General features: G+C 35.6%; 1 protein-coding gene across 1 annotated transcript in view; it reads right to left on the reverse strand.

Moving 5' to 3' along the window:
• LOC124969946 (phospholipid-transporting ATPase ABCA3-like) overlaps positions 1 to 17,554 on the reverse strand; it is a 137,545-nt gene that overhangs the window by 30,949 nt on the left and 89,042 nt on the right. Inside the window, exons 18-21 of the mRNA XM_047532949.1 lie at positions 11,769 to 11,925; positions 7,560 to 7,860; positions 1,383 to 1,635; positions 1,013 to 1,217 (exon numbers count right to left, since the gene is read on the reverse strand). Of these exons, the coding sequence (XP_047388905.1) occupies positions 1,013 to 1,217; positions 1,383 to 1,635; positions 7,560 to 7,860; positions 11,769 to 11,925 (916 nt within the window). The remainder of the gene's footprint in view (positions 1 to 1,012; positions 1,218 to 1,382; positions 1,636 to 7,559; positions 7,861 to 11,768; positions 11,926 to 17,554) is intronic.

Raw genomic sequence — 17,554 nt, forward strand, 5'->3', positions numbered from 1 at the left:
CCCTGGTGAAAAATCTAAAAATCTCTAGAGGGAGACTGCAAAAGCTGAGCCCAAGTATCTCTTGTATAACCAAGAATCACAACAGATAACAAAAATAGGGAAACTCTAGAGCAGGATAAAAAGAAATGCAATTTCTTTGTCCTTGCTGAGTACAGGACTGGTCATCTATGGTGACAGGCCTTGCCATATGCAAAGGATTTTTGGCACCAGTACATATCAGTGACGAAGAACGTCAGAGACTCGCTTAACATTTCTGTTTCAGCACATGGGAACATTTTATTTAGAATGAATGTAAGGGATAAAAATAATACTATGAGAGGTAACCCAAAATGTACTATCTGGCATGATTAGTTAATGTATTTTCATATTTCTTGAGAGATTTACATTTAGGCTGATATTGAAGCCAGAATTAAGGACAGGTAGTTAGTGTAGAAATAGGAAATCGGGTCAATTCGAGGAAATGAAGCCATGAAGCCATCTGCCTTTGGAAGTTGGAGACTGCCCCTGGAAGAATGGAATGTCAAGGATCTCCGGAGCCCATTGATTACCAAATTTACCTGCCTTTATCAAGGACTGCAAGCAAGGAGCTGCTAATTAATGCCCCCTGGGCCCTTACCTGCCTGAATCACCTTGGCCCTTCCCCTGCCCATGGTTTCTCAGTAATGCAAAACCAGGCCTAGTCACATAGGCAGGAAGGAGAGAAATAAGGCGGGAGAAAACTGGAGAACAAAAGAGACTTTAACCTATAAAAGATGTAGGGTGCACTCACTTCTTGGGACTTTTAGAACATCAGCCATGGCCCCCTTCTCCCTGCCGGGAGAAGTCTTTATTATTCCCTTTAAATAAACCTGCTTAATATGCTTGCCTTGGCGTGCTTCTCTAGTGTTCAATCTTCAACATTAGAAGAAGCAGAACTCGTCACCGGTAAACGGCGGTATCAATATTAGCCAAGGAGAAACTTTCTGTGGCGTGTGGGAGACTAAACCCTCAAGACACTTTGTCCAACACTCACCAGGAGTAAGCAGCAGGCGGCAAAGTAGATGATGAAATCCCAAAATAGAGAAGAAATCCAGAAGTTAAAAGTGTAGACCCCACTCAGAAACTGGATGTGCTTTGCTTTAGTAACTCTCTCAGTCACTGTCAAGATGCAAAAGCCACTGACAAAAATACTCATACCAAAATTCAAATTGAAGACTACCTGGAGTCCCTGTGTTTCTCTACAAAAGAATGAAAAAAGGGGACACATTGGTAAAACAATGAAGTGGAAAATACTGATTGTAATAATTATTTTTGATTAATAACATGGTTAGAAAGGGAAGAAAGGGTGTACTTAAAGCCCAAAACTCAATGCCAGTTAAAAAAAAAAAAAAAATCATACATACCTTATCTGAGGTTTCTTGTGAATAATAACTTTAGGCTGGGGTTTATTGGAGACTGTAATAGAAGCATCAGGGCCAGAAAGTATCATGAAAATAATGTTGTCTAATACTGCAAGGGATAGGGATGGTGAATGGTAAGCTTCATTGTTGAACCAAAAGATAACTGTCCTTTTGATTTCAGTAACCTCAATGGAAAATGCAATGATACATGAGTAAACGCATTCTTCACTATTCACCAAGTATTCCTGCAGGTCACCTGAAATGAGGAAACATTTCGGTCATGAGCCGAGCATGCCATAGGGCCACTTCCTGTGTGTTTTGGAGAGAGAGAATCTAATAATTCACAGTAGTTCTAACATATCTTCAACACTCTTCTCAAGAAGTCTGTTCCATTGCAAATCCACACAAACCTTGTATCTTTTAGCTCAGTCTTGCTGAGGAAATATAGATCACCACGAATTCTCTCAAATTTCTTTCTTCCTCTCAAAACTTTCTCTACTAAAATTGATTTGTAAGGACTCAACATTTCCAACTTTTTCAGATTAGCTGATAGAAAACCATATCCTCCTATAATCCCCGGCTACTCAGGAGGTTGGGCAGGAGTACTGTAAATTTGAGGTCAGTCTTGGTAACTTGGTACAACACTATCTCAAAATAGAAATAAACAAGGAGATTCTCACTCTCGAGCAGACCACATCCTCCTTTGAATGTTTATCTACCTTCCTAAATAAACCTCCATCTGTGCCTAAAAATAAATAAATAAATAAATAAAAATAATAAACAAGGGCTGGGAATGTAACTCAGTGGCAAAGTGCCTTTTTAAGAAAAACTCTAAAGACTAAATAAAAGTCACAAAATAAGTCTACCTGAAGGAACCAGAAAATTACTATGACAATTGATTTGAAAGTGCAGAGATCTGAAAGAAGAAAACAAGAGTTAAGTCCAACAATCTATACTACTTTTTTCCTCCCTACAGTTCTAGAAATATAAGCAGAGCAGGTCAAGATGGTAAGAAGTATAGCAGAAAGTTGAGCAGAGAGCTGGAGTTACCAAAAACTTTCAAAAGTTTCATGAAACTAAGAAGACACATTAGAGGAGTTTCATGTCTGTCTAAAAGTCACAACATAAATATCAAAGATCCAGAATGAGAAGTTCATAGAAGTATACCTTACACTCTATTTTAGGGCCATCAAATTATGAATGGAGACTTGTTATTTAGGTGGACAGGGTAAAATTATTTTTACATTTTCAATCATAAAAGAAGAGGAGGAAAAAGAAGGGGGGAGAAGGAACAATAACCACCACTACCACAACAACATGATGACAGACTGTCTATGACCTGTCAAGTCTAAAATAGTAATGATGATTTTATTTGTTCTTTTTAGATATACATGACAGTAGAGTATATATTGACATATCATACATACATGGAATGTAACTTATTCAAATTAGGATCTCTGTCTTGCAGTTATACACGATGTGGCATTTCAGTGGTTGTGCATTCATATGTGAGCAAAGGAAAGTTATGTTCCATTCATTCTACTCTCTTTACTATTCCCATCCCCTCTTCTCTCCTTTCATACCTCTTTGTCTAACCCAATGAACATCTATTCTTCTCTTCTCCCATCCCATTGTGTGTTAGTATCCAAAGATCAGAGAGAACAGTTGCCCTTTGGTTTCTTGGGATTGGCTTATGACACTTAGCATGATAGTGTTCAGTTCCATACTTTTATCAGAAAAGTCATAAAGTCATTCTTCTTTATGGTTGAGTAATATTCCATGTGTATATATACCACAATTTCTTTGTCCATTCATCTGTTGAAAGGTACCTAGACTGGTTCCAGAGCTTAGCTATTGTGAATTGAGCTGCTATAAACATTGATGTGGCTGTAACACTGCAGTATGCAGATTTTAAGTCCTCTGGGTATATACCAAGGAGTGGGATAACTGAATCAAATGGTGGTTCCATTTGAAGTTTTCTAAGGAATCTCGATATTGCTTTCCAGAGTGGTTGCACCAATTTGCAGTCCCACCAGCAATGTATGAGTGAACTTTCCTCCCACATCCTTGTCAACATTTATTGTTTCTTGTATTTTTGATTATTGCCATTCTGACTGGAGTGAGATGAAATCTCAGCGTAGTTTTAATTTGTATTTCTCTAATTGCTAGAGATGTTGAACACTGCTTCATATATTTGTTGACCATTTGTATTTCTTCATCTGCGAAGAGCCTGTTCAGTTCCTTTGCCCATTTATTGATTGAGTTTTTGTTGTTGTTATTATTATTATTGTTTTTGTGTTAAGTTTTTTGAGTTCTTCATATATCTTAGAGATTAATGCTGTATCTGAAGTGCAGGTGGCAAAGATTTTCTCCCGTTTTTAGGCTTTTTCTTTATGTTCTTGTTTGTTTTCTTTATAGTGAAGAAGTTTTTACTTTGATACCACCCCATTTATTGCATCAATATTTCATCGAGGATATTGATTTAGATTTTTTTTTCTTATAGTATCTTTGTTTTGTTCTGGTACCACAGCAATGCAGGCCTCATTGAATAAGATTAAAAGTATTTACTCCTTTTCAATTTTGAAGAGTCTGAGGATGACTGGTGTTCATTCCTCTTTAAGTGGTTAGTATAACTGGCCAAAGATGCCTTCTGGTCTTGGGTTGTGTGTGGGTCAGCTGTGACCAAAATACCTGTCTAGAACAACCTAAGGAAGGAAAAGCTTATTTTGGGTTCGTAGTTTCAGAGACTTGGTCTATAACAGGCTGACTCCATTGCTCTAGGCCCAGGGTTAGGCACAGCTTGGCAGAAGGGTGTGGCAAAGGGAAAGTTGTTCTGCTTGCCACAGCCAGGAAGACGGAGAAAGAGGGGGAGGGGGCCACGGGGTCATGAACCCACCCGGGCAAGCCCTCAGTAACCCACCTTCTTCAGTCAAATCCCATTTGCCATTACCATACAGTGGTCTCTTTAAACTAGTATGGACTGATTAGGTCACAGTCTCGCAATCCAGTCATTTCACTCAAACATCCTTGCATCAACAGATGAGCTTTTGGGGACACCTCCTATCCAAAAATATCAGTCACCTTCCACTCTTATTATTTTAAAATCCAGACAGCTGAACATCACTCAATAACAGGCTGCTTCTTATTGGGAGAATTTCGATTACTGATTTAATCCATACCAGTTATACTTCATTGAGACTTTATATTTCTTCACTAAGTTTGGTAACTTGTGCATTACTAGAAATTTGTCCAACTTATTTAGTTTATCGTTGTATTTTTTTTGTGTACAATTGTTCATAGTACTCCATCACAATCCTTTTATTTTATAAAATTAGAAGTAATGTCCTTTCATTTCTGATTAATTATTGAGCCTTCTCTCTTTTTTCCTTTCCAAAATATCTAAGTGGCTCAAATTTCTTGATTTTTTTTTTTTTGCCATGCTGGGGATTGAACCCAGGGCCTTGTGCTTATGAGGCAAGCACTTTACCAACTGAGCTATCTCCCCAGCCCTCTTGACCTTTTCTAAAAAAAGCCTTGGTGTTATTAACCTTTTTCCTATTGTTTTCCTAGTCTTTTGTGGTTCTCTCCACTTTAGTCTTTATTATTTCCTTCCTTTTGCTAGCCTGGGGCTTAGTTTGTTCTTCTAATTCCTTCCTTTGTAAGGTTAGGTTTGCTGATTTGAGAGTTTTCCTCTTTCTTAATTTAAGTATTTAAGATATAATTATTTTTCTCTTAGCACTGCTTTGGCTGCATCCCACAAGTCTTGATATCTCATGTCTTCGTTTTCACTTGCCTTAAGAAATTTTTCCCTTATGATTTCATCTTTGATCCCATGATTGTGTGCTGTTTATTGTTGTTACATATGTAAATTCTCTGAGTTTCTTAATGTTATTGATTTCTAGTTTTATTCCATTGTGGACATAAAAGATACTTGATTTCAATATTTTATTTTATTTTATTTTTTTATTTTTTTTTTATTTCAATATTTTAAATTATCTTAAGACTTATTTGTGGCATCGCACTTAGTCTGTACTGAGTAACGCTCCTTGTACACTTGAGAAATTGCATATGTCCTGCTGTGGTTTCTGTACATGTCTGTTAAGTTCATTTGGCTTGTCTGCTGTTGATATGTCCATTATTAAAAGTGGGATTATTACTATAGAGTTATTTTTCCCTTCAGTTTGTCAATACCAAGAATCATACATTTATGATTGTTACATTTCCCCCTTTAACACTCTCTAATATTCTTCTTTGAGTTTTGTAACAGTCTTGAGTTAAAGTCTATCTAGTGCTAGTGAAGCCACCTCTGGTCTCTTGTGATTACTATTCACATGTGGCATCTTTTACTTTCAGCCTTCATGAGTTCTGAACTCTAAAGTAATCCTTTGTGGATAGCATATTTGGATTCTATTTTTTATGCAGCCTGCCAATATATGTCTTTTAATTGGAAAATAATTCTTTTTGGTACTGGATTGAACTCAGGGACACTTTACCACTGAGTTACATCCCCAGTCCTTAATTTACTTTTTAAATTTTGAAACAGGGTCTCACTAAGTTGCTGAGACTGGCCTGGAATTTAAGATCCTCCTGCCTCAGTTCTCAAGTCAATGGGATTACAGGTGTGCACCACTGTAATTCCACTTAACTGGAAAATTTAATGCATTTTAGTATTTACTAATAAGGAATAACAATTTCTATTTTGTCATTTTTTGCACATCTTAATGTCTCTATCCTATTTCTTTACTGCCTTTCTCCCTGTTTAATTTCTTTAGTACCATTATGTTTTGATTCCCTTTTCATTTCCTTTTGTGTATCCTCTACGGATATTTTCTTTGTTTACCAAGGGCATTACATATAACATCCTGAAGTTAAAACTACCTGTTTTAAACTGATACCAAGTTAACTTCACAGTTCTATCCCTTCTCCTTGCTACTGACATACAAACTACCACTCTACATATTGCATACCCATAACACTTTCTCTCTCATTTTGAATGACAGTTTTGCTGGATAGAATTCTTGGTTGACATATTTAAAAGTATTTCTCAGCATGTTAAATGCATCCCACTGCCTTCTGACCTGAAGGACTTTTGCTGAGGAATCTGTTAATTTTACTGAGGACCTTTTGTTTGTGATGAGTCACTTTACTCTTGTCGTTTCAAAATTCTCTGTGTTGATCTCTTTGAGTTTATTCTACTTGGAGTTTATTTAGCTTCCTGTATTAGACTATCTCAATATATGCCAAGTATATCTTCTGATCTTTTGATGAAAATTGGGTATTTGCAAAAACAAGCACTCTCTCAGTCTTTGCTGACTACATCCATGTGAGGAAAGACTTTCACTAATTAGATAGAACTAAGTCTTCCATTGTTCTCAAATCTTTATTATGGCTTCAATTGTTCTCAGACCTTTCTGTTTATGTGTCTTCTTGGACCACTTTGTCCCCACCTGTTCCCGCCAATTTCCCAATATTGGCTGCCTCTAAATATCTTAATTTCCTTCTGAATCTCACCTTTGCTCCTTTTTAGAGCCGTAAGTGTTCTACTGTATTCTGAAGCTAACATCTTCCCGCCAGTTACTCACACGTCTGAGTCTGCCTTGCAGGGTGGGGGTGGGGCAAGAATGAGCTAAGGTGACGGAAAAGTTTTTAGTGTCTTTTTAAAAATTGGGTAAGACCCTTGACTGGCCTTCAGAACTCCTATAAAACTGTTCTTGGTCTGCTGTTGTTTACCTAGTATTTCTATAGTGGAAGCTTTCTAATTTACCATCTTGTGAAAAAAAAAAACTGCCTAATTTTAAATTAAGACAATTCCAAGGTACTCAAAAAATAAACAAATGCAGTAGGAAAAGGAATTATATTAAGATTCACAGAAATTAATTTTTTCTCTTCCCTTTTTCTCTTCTGAACAACTATTTGATTTTTGATTAATAAGCACTCATCTCTAGTGTTCCTGTAATGAGGGAAGAAAGGGAACACATGATTTACCCAGTCTACGATGTATTTGTTGCAAAGTCAGGATAGTGGTATAAGTAAAATCCAGTATTTTCAAATACAATTTCATTTCTCACAATCAAAAAAGAAATAAGCAGGTAGCCCAATATTCCAGTTAAGTCCTTTCTTGTAAAGTGATACAAAGTGGTCTTCATTTACTAGCAGTCTCTATTTTTAAAAGAGCCTTACCTTCTACTTCCTTAAGTATTTGTTTCTTATCCTTTAGTATGATCTCAAGATTTTTTTTGAAATTCTCAGTTAAATCAGAACTTCCAGAAACTGTGAAAGGCACAATGGTTTTACCATATTGTCCCAAATCCATTTCCCTGGCAGGCTCATCCGGGGTTGGTGGAATAGCTACTCTTCTCATCAGAAGATACATGAAACCCAGAAGTGCCAGGATCTGAAGCAATAACATTTTCCAGTTGCGCCAATTGAACACTGCCCGCTTCAAGAACATGGCATAGAATTGCTGCTTGTGAAGAGCCAACTGCAAGAGGAGAGGAAGGTGACATTACAGAGATCACAGACCATTGCGAAATGTTTCCAAGCTTATGACAAGAGATGTGAACACTGTATTCATATATCCTTGGGGAGAAGGTGAGCATTGTTATTAGACTACTTAAGTGAAATGTACTATCTGTATAATGTGTTCACTGAAAGGATTGGCTTGGTTCCTGACCTAATTATAACAAAAGTCTCAAAAGGATCACTTTTTATCTATTATTAGTGTATTCTTAGCATTCTCTGCACAGAACAATACACCTCTCTCTCTTAGTATTAAATCACTATCTTTCAATAATATCTTCATTTTATAAAGGAAACATTCACAGACTATGTGCATACATAACAGGTTTCCACTGTCTGATTTTAATCTATGTGATCTACAGGATTGTGGCAAGTCAGGAAAAAGAGGAGGAACCTATTTTAAAACTGCAATATGCTCAATATATTTTCTTCAACCTCTAATTTTAAAATAATGAGGGCAATCATTAATTTGAAAAATGTGCACAAATATATAATTTTCTCTATTTTTCTAGACTTTGGAGGCAATACATAGCTGATTGTGTATATTTTCAGATTAAAAATGGAACCCCTTGTTTCAAATGTAGAGACTTAATTTGAAAATGTCAAAAAATTGAAGAAAAACATATGGAGCATGTTACATGAATATATAACCAATGTTTTAAAACACATGGATATCCTATTTTCCCTAATATTTGGACACCCCAAGATATATAGTGAGAAAACATCCCTAATTAATCAACCAATATATTTAGAACAAAGCAATCAGCTTTGAGGCCATCCCTGACTAGAAATAAATCAAGGAGAATTCTTTTCTCAAGTTGTGTTCATGGCAATAAAAAAAAAATGATGAATTCAGCAAAATAGCAGGCTATAAAATCAACACACATAAATCTAAAGCATTTTTAAACGCAAGTGACGAAACAGCTGAAAGAGAAATGAGGAAAACAACTCCATTTGCAATAGCCTCAAAAAAAATAAAATACTTGGGGATCAATCTAACCAAAGAGGTAAAAGAACTCTACAATGAAAACTATAAAACATTGAAGAAAGAAATTGAGGAAGACCTTAGAAGATGGAAAGATCTCCCATGTTCTTGGATAAGCAGAATTAATATTGTCAAAATGGCCATACTACCAAAAGTGCTACATAGATTCAATGCAATTCCAATTAAAATCCCAACGATGTACCTTACAGAAATAGAGCAAGCAATCGTGAAATTCATCTGGAAGAATAAGAAACCCAGAATAGCTAAAGCAATCCTTAGCAGGAAGAATGAAACAGGGGTATCACAATACCAGACCTTTGACTATACTACAAAGCAATAGTAACAAAAATGGCATGGTATTGGCACCAAAGTAGACAGGTAGATCAATGGTATAGAATAGAGGACACGGACACAAACCCAAATAAATACAATTTTCTCATACTAGACAAAGGTGCCAAAAATATGCAATGGAGAAAAGACAGCCTCTTCAACAAATGGTGCTGGGAGAACTGGAAATTCATATGCAACAGAATGAAACTAAACCCCTATCTCTCACCCTGCACAAAAATCAACTCACAATGGATCAAGGACCTTGAAATCAGACCAGAGACCTTGCATCTTATAAAAGAAAGAGTAGGTCCAAATCTTCACCTTGTTGACTTAGGATCAGACTTCCTTAACAGGACTCCTATAGCACAAGTAATAAAAGCAAGAATCAATAACTGGGATAGATTCAAACTAAATAGCTTTCTCTCAGCAAAGGAAACTATCAGCAATGCGAAGAGAGAGCCTACAGAGTGGGAGAATATCTTTGCCACTCATACTTCAGAGAGAGCACTAATTTCCAGAATATATAAAGAACTCGAAAAACTCTACATGAAGAATACAAATAACCCAATCAACAAATGGGCTAAGGAAATGAGTAGACACTTCACAGAAGAAGATCTATAAGCAATCAACAAACATATGGAAAAATGTTCACCATCTTTAGAAATAAGAGAAATGCAAATCAAAACCACCCTAAGATTCCATCCCACCCCAATTAGAATGGTGATTATCAAGAATACAAGCAACAATAGGTGTTGGAGAGGATGTGGGGAAAAAGGTACACCCATACATTGCTGGTGGGGCTGCAGATTAGTGCAGCCACTCTGGAAAGCAGTGTGGAGATTCCTTAGAAAACTTGGAATGGACCCACCATTTGACCCAGCTATCTCACTCCTTGGCCTATACCCAAAGGACTTACAATCAGCATACTACAGAGATATAGCCACATCAATGTTGATTGCTGCTCAATTCACAATAGCCAGATTGTGGAACCAACCTAGATGTCCTTCAATTGATGAATGGATAAAGAAACTGTGGTGTATATATACAATGGAATATTACTCAGCTATAAAGAATAATAAAATTATGGCATTTGCAGGCAAATGGATGAGATTGGAGAATATCATGCTAAGTGAGATAAGCCAATCTCAAAAATCCAAAAGACGAATGATCTCACTGATAAGCGGATGATGACACATAATGGGAGGTGGGAGGGAGGCAAGAATGGAGGAAGGAGGGACTGTATAGAGGGAAAAGAGGGGTGGGAGGGGTGGGGGGGAAGGAAAAAAATAACAGAATGAATCAAACATCATTACCCTATGTGAATGTATGATTACGCAAATGGTATGCTGTTACTCCATGCACAAACAAAAACAACATGTATCCCATTTGTTTACAATAAAAATAAATTTAAAAAATGACTTCTAGTTTTTAAAAGATTGTTTAGTAGATATATTTCTAGAATTTAAAAATGTGTTAATTGAGGAATCAACTACTTTTCTAGACTGATCTGCCAAATCGTCATTCATCTACATCTTTTCAAGAGGGGGAAATAGAGAAGAATGCCAGAGAGTAGAAATGTACAAGTGGGGAAATTCAAGTACCCAATTCATGTCAAACATCGTTATAGTTCACAATTAATATTTTTAACTCACTGAAGTAGTCTCATACAGAATGAAACTGAAGCTCAGAAGTACTAAGTGACTTCGCCAAGGACAAATAGCCAGGAAGTGACAGAGCAGGGAATCCAGTTCTATCTAGATCAAAATTCCACACTCTCAGTCAGGTGTGCTGGCACATGCCAGTAATCCCAGAGGCTTGGGAGGCTGAGGCAGGAGGATTGCAAGTTTGAGACCAGCCTCAGCAACTTGGTGAGACTACCTCAAAATAAAATTTTTTAAAATGGCTGGGGATGTGACTCAATAGTTAAGCGCCCCTTGGGTTCAACCCCTGATACAAATAAAATAAAATAAAATAAAAGTTTCATACGCCATTGCATAATACCTACTTTGCTTCATAAGCCACATAGTGAAGAAGCACTGGTTAGCAACTTGTACAACTGTATTCTCCACCTCAGAATCCCCCCTCAAAAATAAAAACAAAAAATTGCAAGGAAGAGAAGTTAGGTGACCAAGGTAAATGCTAGGCAATTCTCTGAGATTTCCCATGCTGGTGAAGGAATACCATGAATTGGAAATAGTTCTTAGCCAGTAACAATGCATTCCAGTGCAGAAATTTAAATGTCCTTTTATGTGTGAGTAGGAATGGAAAAAAATAAATTTTAACAGGACCCTTTCTCAACTCAGAATGAACTAACAATTATGAAAACTGACATAAACCACTCTAAGGAATAACAATGGTAAAAATAAAATCTGATTTTTGCCTATAGCATTTTACATTAGAATTAGAAAAATCAATGGGATTGCTTTTTTACATTGTTGGGCTTTCTATGACTAAGAATTCCAAACTCTTTTGAGTTAAAATGTTTAAATGAAGTGTACCTCTTTTATTCCATCCAAACATATATGTTATCATTATATTCTTATGAAGATGCTCACCCCAGTATTAAATGACATATTAGAATTTTTATCCAGGAAGTCAACTTGTGATCTTTCAAAATTTCTGGATGCATTCATATTCTGGTTGTTTGAATTTGAATTTTTGTCCAATGTGGAAGGCTCCTGGTTCACTTTGTAGTTTGCCGTATTACTGACCCTATACACACAAACACACACACACACACACACACACACACACACACACAGAAAAAAAACCACACAAATAGATAAGAAATAAGTAAATAATTTTAACCAGAAAAGTGGTTCCCAAACACCCAATTCATCAAAGATTTTCGCAAATTGAAGCAAAGCGCTTTTTAATAATGATTATGCAATGTTAACATCAATGACAATAAAATTTACTTTCTTTCTCGTGTGTGTGTGTGTGTTGCTGGGGAATGAACTCAGGGCCTCAGGCGTACTGAGCAAGCCCTCTACCACTGAGTTACACTCTCACCCCCTGTGGATAAAATAAATAACTTAGTCAAGTTAAAGATCTAAGACAGTATCTTTTTTTTTTTTTAATTGTTTGTGGACCTTTATTTTACTCATTTATTTAGATGTGGTGTTGAGAATTGAACCCAGTGCCTCACACATGTGAGGCAAGTGCTCTACCACTGAGCCACAACCCCATAAGACAGTATCTTTGTTTTCAGAAGATATTGGTTATTAAATCTACTATATTTTAAGAAATAATAATGATATTTACAGGTTTTACCTTTATAATATTTTAAACTTATATTAGTGCAATAGAGTTATTTTCTCAATTTCTTAGTCCAGGCAATCTAATTATCTGGATTGATTTATAAAGCAAGTGAGCACGTGGTTAATTTGTCCTCTGTGGTTTCACAACTCCATGGAAGAAGCTGACAAGTATAATTAATTTTTTTAAAAATATTTTTTAGTTGTCAATGGACCTTTATTTGACTTATTTCAGACTGTTCTTACAATATATAAAAAACTGAATTTTGGATGGAAAGAGAAGAATATCTTATTTATCTTTTTTTTTTTTAATTTCTCATCTTGGGGGGAAAGTATTTTGTTTTTTATCTGTAAGTATAAGATTAGCTGTATATTGTCCATTCCCATTATCAGTTTGTTGGATTTTGTCAAATGTTTTTTCTGTATCTAGTGAGATGATTATATATATATATATATATATATATATATATATATTTATTGTAAACAAATGGGATACATGTTGTTTCTCTGTACATAGAGTAAAGGCATACCATTTGTGTAATCATAAATTTACATAGGGTAATGTTGGTTGATTCATTCTGTTATTTTTTCCCTTCCCCCCACCCCTCCCATCCCTCTTTTCCCTCTATACAGTCCTTCCTTCCCCCATTCTTGCCCCCCTCCCTAACCCTAACTCTAACCCTAACACTAAACCCTCCCATGCCCCATTATGTATCATCATCCACTTATCAGCAAGATCATTCTTCCTTTGGTTTTTTTGAGATTGGCTTATCTCACTTAGCATGATATTCTCCAATTTCATCCATTTGCCTGCAAATGCCATAATTTTATCATTCTTTATGGCTGAGTAATATTCCATTGTATATATATTCCACAGTTTCTTTATCCATTCATCAACTGAAGGGCATCTAGGTTGGTTCCACAATCTGGCTATGGTGAATTGAGCAGCAATGAACATTGATGTGGCTGTATCTCTGTAGTATGCTGATTGTAAGTCCTTTGGGTATAGGCCGAGGAGTGAGATAGCTGAGTCAAATGGTAGTTCCATTCCAAGTTTTCTAAGGAATCTCCATACTGCTTTCCAGAGTGGCTGCACTAATTTGCAACCCCACCAGCAATGTATGGGTGTACCTTTTTCCCCACATCCTCACCAACACCTGTTGTTGCTCGTATTCTTGATAATCGCCATTCTAATTGGGGTGAGATGGAATCTTAGGGTGGTTTTGATTTGCATTTCTCTTATTACAGAGATGTTGAACATTTTTCCATATGTTTGTTGATTGCTTGTAGGTCTTCTTCTGTGAAGTGTCTGTTCATTTCCTTAGACCATTTGTCGATTGGGTTATTTGTAGTCTTGGTGTTGAGTTTTTTGAGTTCTTTATAGATTCTGGAGATTAGTGCTCTATCTGAAGTATGATTGGCAAAGATTTTCTCCCACTCTGTAGACTCTTTCTTCGCATTGATGATAGTTTCCTTTGCTGAGAGAAAGCTTTTTAGTTTGAATCTATCCCAGTTGTTGATTCTTACTTTTATTTCTTGTGCTATGGGAGTCCTGTTGAGGAAGTCTGGTCTTAAGCCAACATGTTGAAGATCTGGACCTACTTTTTCTTCTGTAAGATGCAAGGTCTCTGGTCTGATTCCGAGGTCCTTAATCCATTTTGAGTTTAGTTTCGTGCACGGTGAGAGATATGGGTTTAGTTTCATTCTGTTGCATATGGATTTCCAATTTTCCCAGCACCATTTGTTGAAGAGGCTATCTTTTCTCCATTGCATATTTTTGGCCCCTTTATCTAGTATGAGAAAATTATATTTATTTGGGTTTGTGTCCATGTCCTCTATTCTGTACCATTGATCTACCTGTCTATTTTGGTGCCAATACCATGCCTTTTTTGTTTTTTTGCTTTGTAGTATAGTTGAAGTTCTGGTATTGCAATACCCCCTGCTTCATTTTTCCTGCGAAGGATTGCTTTAGCTATTCTGGGTTTCTTATTCTTCCAGATGAATTTCATGATTGTTTGTTCTATTTCTGTAAGGTATGTCGTTGGGATTTTAATTGGAATTGCATTGAATCTGTATAGCACTTTTGGTAGTATGGCCATTTTGACAATATTAATTCTGCCTATTCAGGAACATGGGAGATCTTTCCATCTTCTAAGGTGTTCTTTAGTTTCTTTCTTTAGTGTTCTGTAGTTCTCATTGTAGAGGTCTTTCACCTCTTTTGTGAGATTGATTCCCAAGTATTTTATTTTTTTCGAAGCTATTGTGAATGGGGTAGTTTTCCTAACTTCTCTTTCTGAAGATTCATCACTTATGTATAAAAATGCATTAGATTTATGTGCATTGATCTTATATCCCACTACTTTACTAAATTCACTTATGAGTTGTAAGAGTTTTCTGGTAGAATTTCCTGGTTCCTCTAAGTATATAATCATATCATCAGCAAATAGGGATAGTTTAAGTTCTTCTTTTCCTATTCGTATCCCTTTAATTTCTTTGGTCTGTCTAATTGCTCTGGCTAGAGTTTCAAGGACGATATTGAATAGAAATGGTGAAAGAGGGCATCCCTGCCTTGTTCCAGATTTTAGGGGGAATACTTTCAGTTTTTCACCATTTAGAATGATATTAGCCATGGGCTTAGCGTAGATGGCCTTTACAATGTTAAGGAATCTTCCCACTATCCCTATTTTTTCTAGTGTTTTGAGCATGAAGGGGTGCTGTATTTTATCAAATGCTTTTTCTGCATCTATTGAAATAATCATGTGATTCTTGACTTTAAGTCTATTGATATGGTGAATGACATTTATTGATTTCCTGATGTTGAACCAACCTTGCATCCCTGGGATGAAACCCATTTGATCATGGTGCACTATCTTTTTAATATGTTTTGTATGCGATTTGCTAAAATTTTGTTGAGAATTTTTGCGTCGATGTTCATTAAGGATATTGGTCTGAAATTTTCTTTCCTCGATGTGTCTCAGTCTAGTTTAGGTATCAGGGTGATATTGGCTTCATAGAATGAGTTTGGGAGAGTTCCCTCCTCTTCTATTTCATGGAATACTTTGAAAAGTATTGGAATGAGCTCTTCTTTAAAAGTTTTGTAGAACTTGGCTGAGAACCCATCAGGTCCTGGACTTTTCTTTGTTGGTAGGCTTTTGATGACTTCTTCTATTTCATTACTTGAAATTGGTCTATTTAAATTGTGTATGTCCTCCTCGTTTAGTTTAGGCAATTCATACGTCTCTAGAAACTTGTTGATATCTTCGAAATTTTCTATTTTGTTGGAGTATAGATTTTCAAAGTAGCTTCTAATTATGTTTTGTATTTCAATCGTGTCTGTTGTGATATTTCCTTGTTCATTCCGAATTTTAGTGATTTGGGTTTTCTCTCGTCTTCTCTTTGTTAGTGTGGCTAAAGGTTTATCAATTTTGTTTATTTTTTCAAAGAACCAACTATTTATTTTGTCAATTTTTTGTATTGTTTCTTTTGTTTCAATTTCATTGATTTCAGCTCTGAGTTTAACTATTTCCTGTCTTCTACTACTTTTGGTGTTGGTCTGTTCTTCTTTTTCTAGGGCTTTGAGCTGTAGTGTTAGGTCGTTTATTTGTTGAGTTTTACTTCTTTTATTGAATGCGCTCCATGAAATAAATTTTCCTCTAAGTACTGCTTTCATAGTGTCCCAGAGATTTTGATATGATGTTTCTTTGTTCTCATTTACCTCTAAGAATTTTTAAATTTCCTTCCTAATATCTTCTGTTATCCGATGATTATATTTTTAAGTTTCTTAAAATGGTAACATACACTGATTGATTTTTAAATGATAAACCCACCTTATATTTCTGGGGAAAAACTCCACTGACTTGTGTTGTATTATAAATTTTATTATCATATTGCTAATCTGACTTGTTGAAATTTTGTTAAGAATTTTTATATTTATATCCACGAAGAGATATTGGCATGTGCTTTTATTTTCTGATAATCTTGGTGTGTGTTTTTATTTTCTGGTAATCTTTGTCTACTTTAGGTATCAGGGTAATTAATTTTTCTTGGGGGGGGTATCAGGGATTGAACTCAGAGGTACTCAACCACAGAACCGCATCCCCAGTCCTTTTTTAACTCAATAGAATGAGTTGTCAAGTATTTCCTCCCCTTAAATTTCTAAGAAAAGATTTATAGAATCAATGTTATTTCTTTCTTAAATATTTGGTAGAATTCATAGATAAGTCAATAATACCTGACTTTTTGTTGTTGTTAGAGGTTTTTGAATTATAATTTGAATTTTTTTATTTGGTACATATTAATTATAGAGAGTAATGGATTTAACTGAGGCATACTTGTACATGCATATTAAATAATTTAATTAATTTCACACTTCACTCCCCTCTGATATCCTTCCCCTTCCCTCTGATATCCTTCATCTACCCTAATGATCTAACTTTTATATTCATGATGATCTTTTATTTTCTTATTTCTCCCTAACTTCCACATATGAGAGAAAACATATAACCCCTGTCTTTCTGAGTCTGGTTTATTTAAGTTAACATGATGCTTATCAATTACTACAAAAAACATAATTTCATTCTTTTTTCAAGTCTGAAAAATATTCCATTGTGTATATATGCCACATTTTCTTTGTCTACCAAGTCTCATTCCATGACTTGTATACTGTGAATTCTGCTGCAATAAACATGGGTATGCCTAAATCTCTTAAGTATGCTAACTTTAATTCCTTCAGATAAATACCGAGGAGTAGTATATATAGCTGAATGATACATTAGTTCTATTTTTAGTTTTATGGGAAGCTCGAATCTGACTCCCATGGTGGCTGTACTAATTTACAATACCACCAATAGTGTGTAAGATTTCCTATCCCCCATATCCTTCCCAGAATTTATTGCTTTTTGTATTTTTGATGATTGCCATTCTGACTGAAGTGAGATAAAACCTCAGTGTAACTTTGAGTACATTTCCCTGGTGGTTACAGATGTTGAACATTTTTTTTTTTTATATAATTGTTGGCCATTTGTATTTTTTGAGAAGTGTCTATTTACATAATTTGACCATTTATTGAAGGTATTTTTTAGATG

This window comes from Sciurus carolinensis, chromosome 18 (assembly GCF_902686445.1).
Source record: "Sciurus carolinensis chromosome 18, mSciCar1.2, whole genome shotgun sequence".
Lineage (NCBI taxonomy): Eukaryota > Metazoa > Chordata > Mammalia > Rodentia > Sciuridae > Sciurus > Sciurus carolinensis.